Consider the following 19,427-nt stretch of genomic DNA (forward strand, 5'->3'; position numbering starts at 1 on the left):
TACCAATACGACCTTGCCTGAATTTCTTGTCTGGCCTCTAGTCAATTTCTATTGACTGGGGAAGGCCAAGAACTCAGGTGGCTAACACTGAGCTGCTCTGAGGTTCTCCGGAAGAGTGCCCTTGTGGCAGCTGGCCCTAAAGATACTCCATGGGAAGCTTTGTTGAGGGGCATAGGTGACATGGGATCTAAGGAGGTAACGCTGTTTATAGTAGAGTGAAAGTGGGTATCTGCTAAGAGATCCCTGCAAGCTCTAGCAGAGAAATGGTGAAGATCCAAGCATAGGCCATGCAGGGAGGAGAGAAAAGAAGGGTTGGAAGAAAGTGAGGAGGTAAGTGTTTAGATGTGAAGCTGAAGAAAGAGGGAGGAGTTGAGATGGGCATTTGGGAGGATGGAGGCTCTAACTTATGTAGAGTAAAACCATAGGGAAAGTAGGTGTCAATGGGTGGTGATGGATGGGAAAGAACAGTGAGTGATCCATCCTGGCAGGATTAATAAAGACTTGAATAGCAAAGAGATTATTTTGAGGTGTTGGTGACTCATTGAGGAGGTCAAAGTAGAGGATTACAGTTGTCCACCAGACTCAAAAGACCACCAGGCAGGAGCTGGAGTCAGAGGGGGTCACCAGCTGCCTCCCTGCCCATGTTACCTGGTCCAGAGAAGCATCTCAGTGGAGCCCACATTGTGACCTGGTTTCAGTTGAGAAGAGACTGAGGGTAGAGGATTAAGTGACATGCCTCTATCACTGGCCCCTGTGTGCTAGAGCAAGTATTCAAACTTCAAGTGAACACAGTTAACCACTGAGCATCTCTAGCTTTTGAAATGTTGGGTGGTAAACTGAAAGAGACATACTCTAATACCTTGGTGAGAATGTAGGATTTAACTTCAGAGGATAATTTTTTCTTTTTATCACTTTGGATAGTTTTCCCTTCCAAATGAAGTGATTCAGAGTTTCAGAGACACTCATTCAAAAATGACCCTAATGAACAATAAGATTTAAGTAGTTAAAACACTTATGAAACTTTTTTGTTTGTTCATTTATGAATATAGTCATCTAATATCTGGTACACCTTTAAATAATTATATTCTTTAAATAAAATAATTCATGTGGTACTTTACATAAATAATCTTTGATGAAAGTTATTTTGCTCCTTTTCTGTGCTTCCCTCCAAATCAATGGAAAGCATTTTAGCATCATGTGAATAATTGGTAAGCTGACCTGATAGCTATGCAACAGAACCCCTGGATCCTTCATTTTAAGTATTTAGGTTATAATTTAAATACACGAATAAAACACATCATAAGCATCTGCCGTCTGTCCACAGAGGTTGTTCCACCTGGAAAACCAGTGGGAGAGACCTGGAATTAGAGAGTGGTAGACAAGCCCCTACCTGAGTGTGTGGTTTCTTGCCAAGCTTGGCTGGCGCTCTTGCAGCATTTCAAAAATGTTTGGCTGGCGAAGAAATGCCACAATCTTGTCGTTATATGCTGAAACAGACAAAAGTGCAAGTTGTGGTTGAGTCTCCAGCCCAGAGATGATTTCACTAATGATTGGAAAATGGCAGCTTGATACCAGGATTAATGGAGGAGAGTCTGAAGGGCAGGGAGCATACTCATCAAAAAAATGTAAGCTCTTGGGCTTTTTTTTCTGTGACATAATAGCCTGGCTATTTTTAAATGATCAAACCCAAAGCGAACCAGATCTAAGTTAATGATCTTTAATATTGGAGGAATTTAACTCGGTGTTAACTCATCCCCCCTTGTGAACAGATGGAGGAGAATAAAATAGGTCTTTCATGAGTGGAGTTCTACTCTGCTCCTTCCAACTTCTAATTCTCCCAGAGTTATTATGGCAAATTCAAAGAAATCCTTTTCTGAGCACTTGCACTTATGACTTCTGCCATTGGTTGAATTTCCCAATAGGGATAATGAAAACATCCAAATCCATGTAGACTCTTTCACCACCTCGATATAAGTGTTTTGGAAAGAGGTAGCTGAAGTTAGGAATGGAGCCTCTTCTAGCTTATCCTCATACACACGTGGGAATAGAGGTCTAAATTAGACACTGCATCTAAAAGCAACCACATCTGTCACCTTATCTACACTATGCTATCCGGGGACCCAGCTAACAAACCACTGAATAGAATAAAAAAGGAGGGGAATGAGGGTCTGGAAGAGGGGAGAGAAAAAGAAGGGAAGAGAGAAGGACATGGTGAGGAGGAGGGAAAGGCAAGAGGGGCAAAAGGAAGATGGGAACCAGGGGTAGGGGAGTAGACAATACCAGAAAGGAAACACAGAGTCCTGAATATTAAAGGAGTCACAATAAGAAAAACAAGGTGTTGGCTATCCAGGGGTTTACAAGCGTGATACATACCCAGTGGCAAGGAGTCATGCTGGTGCTGGCTTCGAATAGCAGCTACTAGGCTGTGTCCTGGCCTGGCCAGTAAAGAGGCTCCTCTGTTTCTAGAGACTTCAGAGGCCTAATTTCAAAATAAAATTGTAAGTGTTAAAAACCTCATCCATTTCGGATGATCTTTGGATACTAATTTTTCAATATGAGTGGCAAAAAGGCCCTGACATCACCTAAATGAAAGGAGGAATGAAGTCATAATCCCAAAAGTGACGGAAAATTAACATGTTCAAAAAAAAATGTCTCAGTAGAATGGTTGGTGTTGTGGTTTTTAAGAGTGTCCTATGTCAAATGCCATGAATGGTCATCTCATTAATACATGTGATAGGCTATGAAATATTTCTCATCAGAAATATTTTAAAGGGAATATTGTCAGTAAAGTAGGTCTATCATCTTCATCTCTAAGGGGCAGCACTGAACTTCATAACCAAATGTGGACTGGGCTGGCTGTCTTCAACAGTATTTATTATACTTGAAAGGTCATTCTTCGTTTACTCTTTTCTCTCATTTACTATACTGGTTACTCCTTATACAGTCTTTATACTCTTTACACAGTCTCATATCCTCACAAAATTTGGCAAGATAAGCATTATTCACCCCAGTTTACAAATGGGGAATTTGAGGATCAGAGAAAAAAAGTTTTTCCAAACTTTTAAACTGTAAGAGATAGAACCAGAATACTAACTAATGCTTGACTGTCAAGAATTGCTTTTAGATTCCCCATACTACTAGGCTGCATCCAGTATTTTGGTTTGGGTTGGACATTTTGACAAAACTTCATGGGACACAGGATTTGCTTAGCTTAAAACTGATATTTGCGATGATTAACTTTAATTTAGCTTGATTTTAAATTTTTATAAATTCCCTAGGTTCTAGAGCATGACAATGAGTTTCTACCATGATCCCATATATATTTTGATCCCAAAAGGACCCTTGCAGGGTAAGCTATCTGAACGGAGGCATCACAGATTTTCCACACTGGAGTACATTCACCAGATATATGGCGATGGGTGTAGATGACTCACTCTATGGTATGTGACAAAGAAGTCAAAATAGGCTTCAAAATATTTAAGAATTTTAAAGATGACACTGGAAGATATTCATAAAGAGCTCAAATATCCAGACGAAAAGAAGAAAGAAAATTTTCCAAGACCAGAATTCACACACACAGAATTCAGGGGAGGTGATGAGCTCCTATAGCATAAACCCCAGAAAGGTCAGGTCCATCTAAAAGTGGTCATTGAAGACTAGGCCCTGTGTGATATTGCAGGTGACACTCTTCAAGGCAGATTATGTAGGACTTCCTAATTACAGAAATGGTAACTGGGGGTTTTCCTTTAGGTTCTGCTTTCATATTTCACACAGACAAGAATAACATCCCGCAGATAAGATGTGCTACCAGTTCACTCTCTGTATGTGGCAGTCTTTGAACTGCTCCTCTGGAATAAGGAGGGATGCAGATTCATCCTTTTTCTCTCCTGATCCTTCTTCTTGCCCTTGTCTCACTTGAGGGACAAGGGGAATAGATTTTGTGCCACTCTGGCTGACTTCTCACTTTGATGCCATCGGCACCCAGCTCTCTTCAGAGGGTATAGTCAGCTACCCAGATTTACATGCTGGAATTTCTGTAACAGCACTTTCTGGTTAAACGGTTACAATGCAAAGTAATGAAAGAAAGGTTTGCTGATGGCTGATATGCCATATTTAGTCTCATATTTTTCTCTTTCCATGAATTAATAAATATGTAAAGGCTTCCTGGGACTGAAATATCTCTCTTCCTTCCAGGGGGTTGTGTCAGTCTGCTGTAATGTGTGCTGAAAATATTTGCGATGCTATAAAGACAGGAATCTTAAAAATAGCTGAAGGCTAAGTAAGAGATGAATTACAGAAAGAAACTGGGAAAGCAGCTGGACCTGAGAATGGAACTCAAGAAGGCCTGGCTGTGCACTGAACTTTGCCTGGAGGAAAACAAGGCTTTGAAGCAGGAAGAGGCTCACTTCTCTTCACGGGGTTGTAAGGAATGCAAGTGTTGTAGAAATGCTTTAGGGGAAAATGGTTCCTGGTTCTAAGGTTACCTGCTTACTACAAAACCAAGCCAGACTGAAAGACTGCAGAACCAGAGGAAGGTCAGCTACTCTGAAGGCAGATCACTGGCTGAGGGTTATGCATCACCATGACTATGAGTGAGACAGAGGAAACAATACGGGGAGCGGTGAGGCTTGTGGAGTCCTGAGCCATGGCAACATCGGCCGAGGAAAAAGGAGGTGACTGTAGAGTGGTGCTGGATGGACTCCAGATGAGAGAATTAGAGGATGATAGCATTAAATAGAAATGTGCTTCTCCAATAGGGGCCAGGAATTTACAGGGATGGAAACAATTTCAGGCAGAGCTAAAAAAGACTCTAATATTCTAAGATTTCATAGAACTTGGTATGTGCTGGGATCCTTGTGGTTCAGTTGTTGTTCAGTTGCTAAGGTGTGTCCAACTCTTTGTGACCCCATGGACTGCAGCATGACCTAGGCTCTCCTCTCCTTTACTATCACTTTCGCAAATGTGGCCCCGAAGTGGTAATAAATGGTCCATCGAGGGAAGCCTGCCATCAGCTGAGTAACTAATTTGCATTTCACTGCAAACATGATGCTAACATTTGCTTTCCTAACTACTTAAAATACCTAAGAGAATGAATTTTCCATTTAAAACCAAGATTATATGACTCCCTGTAATTCCCAGAATTTGACACTTTTGGACACTTTTTGGGTCACTGAGTTTCTCAGGAAGGGGTGCATGTGTGTGCATGTGTGTGCAAGCACACAAGAGAGAGATATAGAAAGAGATGGGGGGAGGGAAGAAAGGGGGAAGAAAGGAGGAAGAGGGAGGGGTAGGGTGGGGAGGGAGGGGGAGAAGGTGGGAGAGAAGGAGAAAGAGGGGCGAGGAGAGTTACACGGCTAGGGGAGGGAGGGAGAAGAGAGCCCCACATGACTGCGTTTTAGATTTCTTTTCCTTTTGATGTTGAGATAGCTTTAATCATAATTGCAAATATACAGACTTCAAACATTTAGCTCTCCAGACAAAACAGAATAGATATGCTCAAAAAATAGTTTCCAGCAACTGGAAAACAAGCTTCTCTTCTGTGTTACAATTTGGGAATGTAAACTGGTGTTTTTTTAAAAAATCTGTGATTGAAAACTGCAGGTTTTAGACTGAATTTGGGTTCATCATCAGCTAATGCTGTCTCAAAAATGCTGGAGACCTGGTGATAAACAGTGCAAGTTCAGAGGAAAAGCCCAATTGATGAATTTACGTTCATCTCTAAATTCTTTTTGTATTCTAAAAGTAGATCATTAACAAAGTTTGCAGAACTATACAGAAGTAAGAGCGATCTATGAGGTTTTTCAACATATTTCTAATGGCAAAAATTGGGCAACAAACATAATGTACAAGAGAAAGGTTTGAATTAACTTATGGCAATCCATAGAATAAAGTATAGAAGAATTTTAATGGCATGGAAACTATCTACAATGTGCTATAATGGTAAAGGAAGATACAGAAGCATAGACAACACTATTCAACTGTTTACTTCATTGTGTGCTAGCAGTTTTCTCCAGATGGAGGGCTATTCCAGCCTTTTGACATCTTTTCCATCTGTGCCTATATTTTCTACACTCGTTACATACCATTTTAAATTCAAAAGTATACTTTCATAGGTTATCTGAATTTTACAAACTTCCAAACAAACTTGTAGTCAAGTATAGGTTACATGGAATCAAGAGGAAAATTCCCAATTTTAAGAAGCTGTGTAAAAGTTACCCTTCCCAAAGGCCAGCTTCCTGCATGATGGCCTCTGTCATTAGAGTTGATACAATGACTTTTGTCATAAAAGCAGCTCACTGCAAAGTATGATTCATCGTGACTTCTGCTTTGAGAATGAAAAGTCAGTTTCTCCTTCCTGTTGGACTCCTGTCCTTTACTTGAGGCAATTACTGTTAAACATTTTTATATGTACCCTTCCAGAAATGTTCTATGACTTATGACTTCTCTTACTTGACCAAGATAGGATGGTGAAAGAAACAAACATTATGTGGTCTGTTATCCTTCCTTATTAATGATAATTTACATTGCAAACTGCAGTATAAACAAGCAAAGCTGACCTCCAGTGATTTCCTTATTGATAGAGACATGGGATCTTGATCTGCTCTTTTCCACTTATCCATGTCCAATTCCATTAGGACACTAGGGAAGTGATAAAACCTGTTTTGTTGGCACTTAAATATATTGCAGATGGATGTGCCACTGTATTATAAAGCATGTGAAAGAGTCAAATCATGAGCTATACTCCAGTAAAAATTAATTTTAAAAAAGTCAAAGAATGATATTTTTATGCATGGAATCCTGTATTCCTCATATTAACTGCTTTCAGGAAACTGTCTCAACAGTTTTCAGGTGAGGTAAAGGCTAAAAAGACGTTGAGCAGTGCCTCTACTAATAACCTATCGTTGGGGGTTTGAAGGGAATTTTTACCATCTAGGATCTTGACTTTGTAAACCGATTTTAATTCCGTCCTTAAGTACAATGATTAAAAAAAAAAAAATCAACCCCTGAACAACACTCAAGAAATGGCTCCTGAAGGTGAACAGAAAATATTGATTCCCAAAGCTGAGGTCTAAGAAACATCTAGAGTGAATTCCCTATTGCCCATGAGAGGTGACACAGAAAAATCATGGATTATGGAAATACTTCATTGATATTCCTAACTCTCATCTTGCTGACCGCTAGCTGTCATTTCTAATTGGCTCTCCTGCTGTTTCCATCTTCATCACTGACTTATATAAAGGCACACCTGCCATACTCCCCACCTGGCTTTCCTGCTTATCTTCTCTGGGAGCCATTCATGAGACTGTGTGTCTAGCCTCACAGATGCTGAGAATCATAGAGCCGAAGGGGACTTTAGTGGCCATCCCAGTTCCCTTCTCTCTGCTTACAGATGGGGAAACTGAGTCCATGGAAAGGGAAGGAAGGTGCAATGACCCAGAGCACCTCTGCAGAGAGGCCAGAGATGGGACTTCGATCTGGTGACCCAAGTCTCAAGTCTCCCTCCTCCACACCCCTTGACCCCCTGAGGGTGTGTTGTTTCTTTGTCACCAACTTAGGGCCTCATCACCTATATGGTCTGTGGCAGTGGCCTCTCATGGCCTTTCTCACATCCTCCTGTGCCACAATCCCATCTCTTCTTGGCTGTCACTGTCTCCTTTAAAAATATGGGTTTATACTGGAATGGGAGTTGAGAAATCTGAACTTCTGTTCTGAACTCCCTGGGTGACCTGAGTCCTTGATACTTCAGTTCACTTGATTGTGAAATATGATGATTAACCAGAGTGAAATTACCACCTAGGAGTGTTTGGAGACGCTTAATGGAGATGCTTCTCTTGTGGCTCAGCAGGTAAAGAATCCACATGCAATGCAGGGGACCAGGGTTCAATCCCTGGGTCAGGAAGATCCCCTGGAGAAGGACATGGCAACCCACTCCAGTATTCTTGTCTGGAGAATCCCATGGACAGAGGAGCCTGGTGGGCTACAGTCCATGGGGTCGCAAAGAGTCAGACACAACTGAGCAACTAAGCACAAGGGTACTTTGGTTTTTGTTTCTGTTGTCATAGTAACTGACACTCCTGAAATTTAATGAATGGGACCAGGAGAAAAGATCCTGCAATGACAAGGAATGATTCTACACTTCAGAGAACTGTTACCCCAAATTGCTAATAATCTTCCCCTTTTGTGAAACAGTGGGTGAACTGATCTCAAAAGCCCATTTTAATATATAAATCATCATATTATTCTTCTCAAATTCATTCCAAGGACTTTTTAAAAAAGTCCTAACTCTTTCATGTGGCATTCAAAGCTTTCCAAATTTCGAAACAAAAACCAAGTGGAAACTTACTATTCTGCTCACACTGAACTATTTATTCCCTGTCTTTCTTCAGACCTTCCTCAACCCCATCTCGGCTCCTTATCCTTCAGCTGTGCTCTCTGTGGGGGCTGCCCTTTCTCTGCCTCTGTACTTGCTAGGTTTTACCAATTTCTCCAGGTCTAGGTCAAGCACCTTCTTTTAAAAGAAACCTTTTCCTGGCCTCCTTTGAACTTCTGTGGCATTTGTCCTAACGGCTCTCTTGGCACTCAACCATATTCTAATTTCTTGTGTTACTTAACTCTGTGTATGTTTCTGGCTTCAGAAATAGAATCACATTTCTCCAGGCCAGGGGTCATATCTCACACATCTTTGCATTTCACAATGTTCACAGAAACCCTGTACTTCATCAATATTTGTGAAACAAAATCATATTAGAGCAAACACAAGGAACATTTCCACCCCCCCCCCCCCCACCTCTGTTTTTACACTGAGGTCTTCCTGACTCCTCACACTGTAGGCTGTGTTCTCACAGTGGGAGGAACCAGGTATTTGCTTTCATAGAGCCTGAGTCCCTGTTTTCCCTGGTGTGCTGCCTCTGGCTCAGGTATTCTCTGCCTCCCAGCTTCCCGCTTGGTTTTCCCTTGTGTCACTGCAAAGCTACGAACAGAGAGAGGTTGGGCAGAGGGATGACAGTGGCTTAAAAACCTGATGGACAGTTAATTGGAGAGTGAATGAATTAGGAAGTATACAGATGGCTGACACCCTTTTCTCATCACGTGTTAGTCTTTCTTGGCTGATGCAGATGGCACTTTCTTATTAACATTGATATTCAGTGTGGCTGTGTTTGGGCTAGTCAATAACATCAAGGAAATGTTTTGGAACAGGTAAACCTCAGATATGCAGATGACACCACCCTTATGGCAGAAAGTGAAGAGGAACTAAAAAGCCTCTTGATGAAAGTGAAAGAGGAGAGTGAAAAAGTTGGCTTAAAGCTCAACATTCAGAAAACGAAGATCATGGCATCCGGTCCCATCGCTTCGTGGGAAATAGATGGGGAAACAGTGGAAACAGTGTCAGACTTTATTTTTGGGGGCTCCAAAATCACTGCAGATGGTGACTGCAGCCATGAAATTAAAAGACGCTTACTCCTTGGAAGAAAAGTTATGACCAACCTAGATAGCATATTCAAAAGCAGAGACATTACTTTGCCAACTAAGGTCCATCTAGTCAAGGCTATGGTTTTTCCAGTAGTTGTGTATGGATGTGAGAGTTGGACTGTGAAGAAAGCTGAGCACCGAAGAGTTGATGCTTTTGAACTGTGGTGTTGGAGAAGACTCTTGAGAGTCCCTTGGACTGCAAGGAGATCCAACCAAGTCCATTCTGAAGGAGATTAGCCCTAGGATTTCTTTGGAAGGAATGATGCTAAAGCTGAAGCTCCAGTACTTTGGCCACCTCATGCAAAGAGTTGACTCATTGGAAAAGACTTTGATGCTGGGAGGGATTGGGGGCAGGAGGAGAAGGGGACGACAGAGGATGAGATGGCTGGATGGCATCACTGACTCGATGGACGTGAGTCTGAGTGAACTCCGGGAGTTGGTGATGGACTGGGAGGCCTGGCGTGCTGCGATTCATGGGGTCGCAAAGAGTCGGACACGACTGAGCGACTGAACTGAACTGAACTGAACTGAAAGTGATGCTCATGATCTTAATCTCGTTCTTTCAACAGGAAGCTTTTAAAATTTATATTTTCAGGTTAACTTCATATATATGTGATAGATTTATATGTTTAGGGGTTTCATTGAGTAACTGACTTTTTTTTTTAATCGACCGTGGTGAATCTGAATCTGTCTGGCAGTACTGAGCTTCTTTTATTTTATGCTATGATGCTGTATGTTAATACTGAAATTCACCTTAATAATATTAAAGAGTTTGGACATTTAAAATAGATTAAAACAGCATATTCAAGTTGATACAGAGTTCTTAATTTACCCATTATCATATCAAGACAATACATCTTGTGATTTCTGAAGTGTTATAAAAGGGAGAGGGGGCTATATATGTTGAGCTGAGAAGTTGGGGCACGGCTTTCTGTAGCCTGTGAATGTGTCAACTGCTGAGTGCCTGGAATCTGGAGGGTCCTGACACCCACATAACCCCTGGAGAGTGTATAATACTCCCTCATGCATGGTCACATACACATTTTATGTATATGCAGTAAGAGTTAACATGCTTTCAATAGTACCCTAAAACAATGATACTTAAGATGACTCCATGAAAGAAAAATTCAATTTACCACACTGGCCTTAGACTGTGAGTGTCCCTGGTTAGAAATAGTTACATTTCTCAGTGTATACAGATGAGTGTCCTGAAAAACTAGTAAAGGTTTTTTTCTTGTATACTAAGCTTTCACTAAAACAAGCTCTTCCTTTGAGACTCATGTCTGCTCTCTAGAGGCTGACAGGTGGATGGCTATTTTCTGCTTCTAGAGATGCCCAGTGTGGCTCTCCCTGGAATGACTCTCTGTGGGACCATATATATGTTTCTTCTCTTTCTACAGTACTTTTTCCATTTTTTTTTTTACCTCATTATAATCTAACTCTACAAGCTGCTTTATTGGAAATGGTTCTCAGAGCCTGTATCATCTGAGACCCTGGTGGTTTCTATGAAAAGAAGGTATAGATACTTGGGAAATGTCAGTCAGGACATAAAAAAAGAGATTTGCTCATATTATTGTCAGGAACCAATTAGCAATAGAAAAAAAGCTATGTTTTGAATTTTGGTTCAAGAAGGGAGAACAGGAAAGGATATGGGATATAGAAAGAGGAAGTCAGAAAGGCAAGGAACCTGATGCTGAAGAAAGGGGGCAGCCTTTCATGGCCCAGCAGAAGGTAATCAATCATGTTAAGTGAAAGGACATATAAACCAGGGAAGGGCAGATGGTAGGGTGGGAACAGAGTATTCATGCGGCCCAGTTATTTTCCCCCAGTTTTCAGTCCATGAATGAAGTCTTGTCTAAAATCTAGGGAGAGGGAGAAGTTTAAAACAGTCATAAGCTGCCTAGCGGTTCTACCATCGTTTTAAGAATTCACACACGACCAGTGGGCTGAGGAAACACCATGTCAGCCATAAGTATAGGGATGTCTTGATGCTGTACTTTCAGTTTTCTTTAAACTAGACAGATTTTTCAGTAACGTGACTGTGTAGAAAAAAAGGAAAGGCAGAAGGAAAGCAATCTGAGGATGGGTCCAGGACATGAAGTGGGTGCCTCGAGTCATCAGCCTCCCTACTAAAGATCATATGGATTCGGCCCAGCCCCTGGGGGTAAAGGCAACTCTAGATCCCGGCCCCACCAGGACAGGCTGACCCCGTGGTCTTGTTAATGGTAGGGCAGGGGCAGAGGAGGTGTTACCTCTCCAGCACTGTAACTTCGGAGCCTCTGGAGATGCTGTCGATGGGTCAGATGGTTGGGAAGACGACCGTTCTGAAGAGGGATTCGGGGGTCAATAAAAGTGGTAGCTCGACTGTTGTGGTCCACGAAGAAAGACTACAGACAGACCAGGAAAGAGCACACACATGAGAACCAGCCAAGTGAAGTGAGTGATACCCAGGAGCACTCCAGGGCTCAGTCATCACGTTTATGTTTGCCCCTCCTTTTCAGCTACTCAGAACTAGATGGGAGATGGCTCTGCTTCTGCATGCTCAGGAGTTCAGTGAAGCCCCCAGTCGCTGATAAACACTTTATCGGGTGTGAGTTGCAGAGGAGCAATTGTAACACTTTACTTACCATGGAATGTAAGAGAAACAGATCTTTTGATGGATAAGTCATTCTAGTAATTAATCATTTGGAGAGCATTTAGTTTATTTTTAAAATAATGCCCCTTTTTGATTATAGAATTAATAGTCTCATTGAGAAATAACTTAAAAAGGATAAAAATGTACAAAGAAGATAACTAAAAATCACCCCAAATGTTACAGTCTAAAGGTAATCAACAAAATGTTTTTGTGAATTTTTTTGTTTTCTCTTCTGTGCAAATATACATTTATTTTCCTAACATCAGCACCTACAATTTTGTTATCTAAGATTTTTTCACCTATTATTTTATGAGCATTTCTCTAAGTTATTAAATATTCTTTTAACACAGAATTTTATTGAGTATATGGTGTACAGTTTGATGGATCGGTTCAGTTAGTTCAGTCGCTCAGTTGTGTCTGACTCTGCGACCCCACGGGCTGTAGCACGCCAGGCCTCCCTGTCCATCACCAACACCTGGAGCTTACTCAAACTCATGTCCTTTGAGTCAGTGATGCCATCCAACTATCTCATCCTCTGTCGTCCCCTTCTCCTCCTGCCTTCAATCTTTCCCAGCATCAGGGTCTTTTTAAATGAGTCAGTTCTACGCATCAGGTGGCCAAAGGATTGGAGTTTCAGCCTCAGCATCAGTCCTACCAATGAATATTCAGGACTGATTTCCTTTAGGATGGACTGGTTGGATCTCCTTGCAGTCCAAGGGACTCTCAAGAGTCTTCAATATCACAGTTCACAAGCATCAGTTCTTCAGCACTCAGCTTTCCTTATAGTCCAACTCTCACATCCATACGTGACTACTGGAAAAACCATAGCTTTGATTAGACAGACCTTTGTTGGCAAAGTAATGTCTCTGCTTTTTAAAATGCTGTCTAGGTTGGTCATAACTTTTCGTTCAAGGAGCAAAGCATCTTTTAATTTCATGGCTGCAATCACCATCTGCAGTGATTTTGGAGCTCAAAAAAATAGTCTATCATTGTTTCTACAGTTTCCCCATCTATTTGCCATGAAGTGATGGGACCAGACGCCATGATCTTTGTTTTCTGAATGTTGAGCTTTAAGCCAACTTTTTCACTCTCCTCTTTCATTTTCATCAAGAGGCTCTTTAGTTCTTCTTTGCTTTCTGCCATAAGGGTGGTGTTATCTGCATATCTGAGGTTATTGATATTTCTTCTAGCAATCTTGATTCCAACTTGTGCTTCCTCCAGCCCAGTGATTCTCATGATGTACTCTGAATATAAGTTAAATAAGCAGGGTGACATATACAGCCTTGATGTACTCCTTTTCCTATTTGAAACCAGTCTGTTGTTCCATGTCCAGTTCTATCTGTTGCTTCCTGACCTGCATACAGATATCTCAAGAGGCAAGTCAGGTGGTCTGGTATTCACATCTCTTCTAGAATTTTCCACAGTTTGTGGTGATTCACACAGTCAAAGGCTTTGGCATAGTCAATAAAGCAGAAAGAGATGTTTTTCTGGAACTCTCTCGCCTTTTTCCATGATCCAGCAGATGTTTGCAATTTGATCTCTGGTTCCTCTGCCTTTTCTAAAACCAGCTTGAGCATCTGGAAGTTCATGGTTCACATACTGCTGAAGCTTGGCTTGGAGAATTTTGAGCATTACTTTACTAGCATGTGAGATGAGTGCAATTGTGCGGTAGTTTGAGCATTTTTTGGCATTGCCTTTCTTTGGGATTGGAATGAAAACTGACCTTTTCCAGTCCTGTGGCCACTGCTGAGTTTTCCACATTTGCTGGCATATTGAGTGCAGCCCTTTCACAGCATCATCTTTTAGGACTTGAAATAGCTCAACTGGAATTGCATCACCTCCACTAGCTTTGTTCGTAGTGATGCTTCCTAAGGCCAACTTGACTTTGCATTCCAGGGTGTCTAGCTCTAGGTTGGTGATCACACCATCATGATTATCTGGATTGTGAAGAACTTTTTTGCATAGTTCCTCTGTGCATTCTTTCTACCTGTTCTTAATATCTTCTGCTTCTGTTAGGTCCATACAATTTCTGTCCCTTATTGTGCCCATCTTTGCATGAAATATTCCCTTGGTATCTCTAATTTTCTTGAAGAGATCTCTCAGTTCAGTTCAATTCAGTCGCTCAGTTGTGTCCGACTCTTTGCGACCCCATGAATCGCAGCATGCTAGGCCTCCCTGTCCATCACCAACTCCCGGAGTTCACTCAGACTCACAACCATTGAGTCAGTGATGCCATCCAGCCATCTCATCCTCTTTCGTCCCCTTTTCCTCCTGCCCCCAATCCCTCCCAGCATCAGAGTCTTTTCCAATGAGTCAACTCTTCACATGAGGTGGCCAGAGTATTGGAGTTTCAGCTTTAGCATCATTCCTTCCAAAGAAATCCCAGGGCTGATCTCCTTTAGATGGACTTGGTTGGATCTCCTTGCAGTCCAAGGGACTCTCAAGAGTCTTCTCCAACACCACAGTTCAAAACCATCAATTCTTCGGTGCTCAGCTTTCTTCACAGTCCAACTCTCATATCCACGCATGACCACTGGAAAAACCATAGTCTTGACTAGACGGACCTTTGTTGCAAAGTAATATCTCTGCTTTTGAATATGCTATCTAGGTTGCTCATAACTTTCCTTCCAAGGAGTAAGCGTCTTTTAATTTCATGGCTGCAGTCACCATCTGCAGTGATTTTGGAGCCCCCAAAAATAAAGTCTGACACTGTTTCCACTGTTTCCCCATCTATTTCCCACGAAGCGATGGGACCGGATGCCATGATCTTCGTTTTCTGAATGTTGAGCTTTAAGCCAACTTTTTCACTCTCCTCTTTCACTTTCATCAAGAGGCTTTTTAGTTCCTCTTCACGTTCTGCCATAAGGGTGGTGTCATCTGCATATCTGAGGTTATTAATATTTCTCCCAGCAATCTTGATTCCAGCTTGTGCTTCTTCCAGCCCAGCGTTTCTCATGATGTACTCTGCATATAAGTTAAATAAGCAGGGTGACAATATACAGCCTTGAGTCTTTCCCATTCTGTTGTTTTCCTCTATTTCTTTGCATTCATCACTGAGGAAGGCTTTCTTATCTCTCCTTGCTATTCTTTGGAAGTCTGCATTCAAATGCGTATATCTTTCCTTTACCTCTTTGCCTTTCACTTCTTTTCTATTCACAGCTGTTTACAAGATGCATAACATTTAGCTTTGGGAATCTCTATCGTCAGACATTTAATTTTTTTTTTAACTGTTTTAAAATAATGCTCCAGTAAATGCTTCTGTACACAAAGCCTTGAGGCATGTCTGAACAGTGTATATGTTCCAATACATAACAAATGTCATTCTTTAAATCCAAAATTAGTTATCTTTCACAAAAAAGGAATACTTATTTTTTTAAATAAAACTTCTGTAGTAGAAAATAATCTTTCAAATACTCTCTTTTGAACAAAATGTAATATTTGGTATCAATATCTCTGCCTAATTTACCTCAACCAGTGTTCATTTTAGATATGTTTAGGTGTCATCTGATATAAGTAGTCCAAGAAATTATATACAGATTTAGAAATTATTCTTGGGTGAATATGAGCTTATAATTTTGAGTATTATATGTTATTATATATGAATCTTTTAAAGATCTCTATAAAATGTCATACAGGGAGTTGTTTCATAATGGAGATCAAAATACTCCCCACAGGACAGAGGTAAATAACAACTTTCTGAGTATCATGTGAGTTATTATCTGTGGCTGGTAATAAAATTTCCCGGGATAGCATCCCACACAGACTCAAAAAGGGCTGTATGTGCAACAACATGCAGGGGACTGAAATGATGCCCCCTGAAACATTATGCTAGATTCTCAAAAAGTGATGACAATGACATAAAAAAATATTAGTAAAGAATTCATATAAGTATGAAATGTGAGTGAAAAAACCCAACATTAACATGCTTACCTGAGATTTTAAACACACAAATACAAGCTAAATTAATATACAGTAAAAGCAGATTTTTATTATTCAATTATATGTCTTTTTAAGTTTATAAATTAAAATTAAATGGGTTATATATATGTGATAACTTTTAATATAAATTCCTAAAAGTTGAGTTAATTACTGGGTTAAAAGTTAGGAAAACATTATACATTTATTGATCCATATCAACAAATTATCTTCATGAGCACAGTACAGATTTATCATCTTACCAAAAGTCCATGAACTCTTTTTATGGACTTTACTAATGCTGAGTACTGGAAAGAACTCTTAGAAATGCTGAATGGTAAATAATGATAAATTATAAGGGAAGCCAAAGATTTTCTCTTAGGTTTACTGTTCAATTTCTTCACTGGAGTACTGTCTACTTTGCCTGTTCCCTTTTTTGTTGTTGGGATGTTAAGGTTTTCTTTTTTAAATGTGCTTACTCATGTGCCTTCAAATTGCTTTTGATTTTTATTTGCTTTGTTTTCTTATACACAGCATTTTTTTATACTCCTATGTATACAAATCTTTCAATTATTTGTCTCTAGTTATAGATCAGTTAGGAGAAGGCAATGGCACCCAACTCCAGTACTCTTGCCTGGAAAATCCCATGGATAGAGGAGCCTGGTGGGCTGCAGTCCATGAGGTCGCTAAGAGTCAGACACGACTGAGCGACTTCACTTTCACTTTTCACTTTCATGCATTAGAGAAGGAAATGGCAACCCACTCCAGTGTTCTTGCCTGGAGAATCCCAGGGACGGGGGAGCCTGGTGGGCTGCCGTCTATGGGGTGGCACAGAGTCGGACACGACTGAAGCGACAGCAGCAGCAGCAGCATAGATCAGTTAAATGCTTAATTATATTTTACTAGCTTTATTTTTGGTGAATTGTTTCTGAAAATTATTTTGGTACAATGTGAAGTTGTAATTAGACATTTTTCTCCAAGGGCTTATTTATTTAAATCACTCATTCCCTATTATTTCATTATATATAAATTCTTATAAATACTATGGTTTCAGGAATATTTTATCTGTCCTAATGGTCTGTGGTAGTTTCACTGCTTCACTTATTAATGTCTGTAGGGCAAATTTCCTCTCATTATTTATCTTCTCCAAAATATTCTTAGTTATTCTTGCTTATTTTACTTTCCCAGGTGAACTGATATTAATTTTCTTATCAAATTCCAAAATAGTCCTATTGGGATTTTGTTTAGAACTAAGACTACTACAGTGATTTTAGACAGAATTCATTATGATAGTCAACATATCCATTTCCCAGTTCTGAATATAAGATGACTGTCTATTCAAGATTTTTCTTTCTCAGTAAAATTTTGTAGTTATCTTCCTTCAGAGACACGTAGTTTTTGTTAAGGTAGTTTATAGATTAATATCGAGGGCTTCTTTTCCTGCAATATTTGTAATCCATCATTGCTGGCACCTGTGCATGCGTGTGTGCATGCTGGCACCTAGGAAAGCTGTTATTGGGGTAGTTTGAGTCTGTTCACCATATTTAATGCTTCTAATGAATAAATTATCCTTTTAGATATATATCTGTGATTTTAACATGCAAATAATAATAATTATTTCTCCTTTAGAGGACTCTTTTATCTTTTATCTCTTTTTTTTGTAATATAAGTGAAAACCTCCAAAACAATGTTAAATAAGACAAGGAAGCTGCAATATTCTTGTTCTTTATTTTGATAGGTAAACTACTAGGGTCCAGTAAAAAGTGGAATGTGGTTCATTACATTAAAGAGTCTTTATTATGTCAAGAAAAAATTTCCCTTCCTACTTTATTATGTTTTATTTTTAAAATTTAAACACGTATTTATTTTTCATCAAGTACTTTTTGAACATTTCTTAAAATGATTGCCTGTAATTCCTCCTATAAACGATTGTTTAAAATACTACAGATACTAGATTTACTAGTAGTAAATGACTCTTACATTTTTGGAAGAAAAATCTATTTAATTGTGCTTGGTCATTCTTTTAAATTATGTCAAATTCAACTTCATTTTTAATATGAATTTTTTGGAACTCAAGTGAATTTGTCTATAGGTTTGTTTTTTTTAAGAAAAATTCAGATTTCGCTAGTTTTACTTGTACATATCTGTGTATGTTTCAGTTCAGTTCAGTCATTCAGTCTTGTCCAACTCTTCGTGACCCCATGAATCGCAGCAAGCCAGGCCTCCCTGTCCATCACCAACTCCCAGAGTCTACTCAAACTCATGTCCATTGAGTCAGTGATGCCATCCAGCCATCTCATCCTCTGTTGTCCCTTTCTCCTCCTGCCCCCAACCCCTCCCAGCATCAGGGTCTTTTCTTTTTTTTTTTAATTTATACTTTTACTTTCCAATGAGTCAACTCTTTGCATGAGGTGGCCCAAAGTATTGGAGTTCCAACTTCAGCATCAGTCCTTTCATTGAATATTCAGGACTGATCTCCTTAAGGATGGACTGGTTCGACCTCCTTGGAGTCCAAGGGACTCCCAAGAGTCTTCTCCAACACCACAGTTCAAAAGCATCAATTCTTCAGCACTCAGCTTTCTTCACAGTCCAACTCTCATATCCATACATGACTACTGGAAAAATCATAGCCTTGACTAGACAGACCTTTGTTGGCAAAGTAATGTCTCTGCTTTTCAATATGCTATCTAGGTGGTCATAACTTTTCTTCCAAGGAGTAAGCGTCTTTTAATTTCATGGCTGCAATCACCATCTACAGAGATTCTGGAGCCCCAAAAAATAAAGTCTGACACTTTCCACTGTTTCCCCATCTGTTTCCCATGAAGCGATGGGACCAGATGCCATGATCTTTGTTTTCTGAATGTTGAGATTTAAGCCAACTTTTTCACTCTCCTCTTTCACTTTCATCAAGAGGCTTTTTAGTTCCTCTTCACTTTCTGCCATAAGGGTGGTGTCATCTGCATATCTGAGGTTATTGATATTTCTCCCGGCAATCTTGATTCCAGCTTGTGCTTCTTCCAGCCCAGCATTTCTCATAATGTACTCTGCATAGAAGTTAAATAAGCAGGCTGACAATATACAGCCTTGTCGTACTTTTCCTATTTGGAACCAGTCTGTTCCATGTCTAGTTCTAACTGTTGCTTCCTGACCTGCATATAGGTTTCTCAAGAGGCAGGTCAGGTGGTCTGGGATTCCCATCTCTTTCAGAATTTTCCACAGTTTATTGTGATCCATACAGTCAAAGGCTTTGGCATAGTCAATAAAGCAGAAATAGATGTTTTTTCTGGAACTCTCTTGCTTTTTCGATGATCCAGTGGATGTTGGCAATTTGATCTCTGGTTCCTCTGCGTTTTCTAAAACCAGCTTGAACATCAGGAAGTTCACAGTTCACATATTGCTGAAGCCT

At 40.2% G+C, this 19,427-nt stretch overlaps 1 protein-coding gene across 1 annotated transcript in view; it reads right to left on the reverse strand.

Moving 5' to 3' along the window:
• The window catches only part of HECW1 (HECT, C2 and WW domain containing E3 ubiquitin protein ligase 1), a 255,395-nt gene that overhangs the window by 68,322 nt on the left and 167,646 nt on the right, over window positions 1-19,427 (reverse strand). The window contains exons 14-16 of the mRNA XM_052638688.1: window positions 11,724-11,858; window positions 2,374-2,479; window positions 1,391-1,487 (exon numbers count right to left, since the gene is read on the reverse strand). Of these exons, the coding sequence (XP_052494648.1) occupies window positions 1,391-1,487; window positions 2,374-2,479; window positions 11,724-11,858 (338 nt within the window). The remainder of the gene's footprint in view (window positions 1-1,390; window positions 1,488-2,373; window positions 2,480-11,723; window positions 11,859-19,427) is intronic.

The sequence above is a fragment of the Budorcas taxicolor genome, chromosome 4 (assembly GCF_023091745.1).
Source record: "Budorcas taxicolor isolate Tak-1 chromosome 4, Takin1.1, whole genome shotgun sequence".
NCBI lineage: Eukaryota > Metazoa > Chordata > Mammalia > Artiodactyla > Bovidae > Budorcas > Budorcas taxicolor.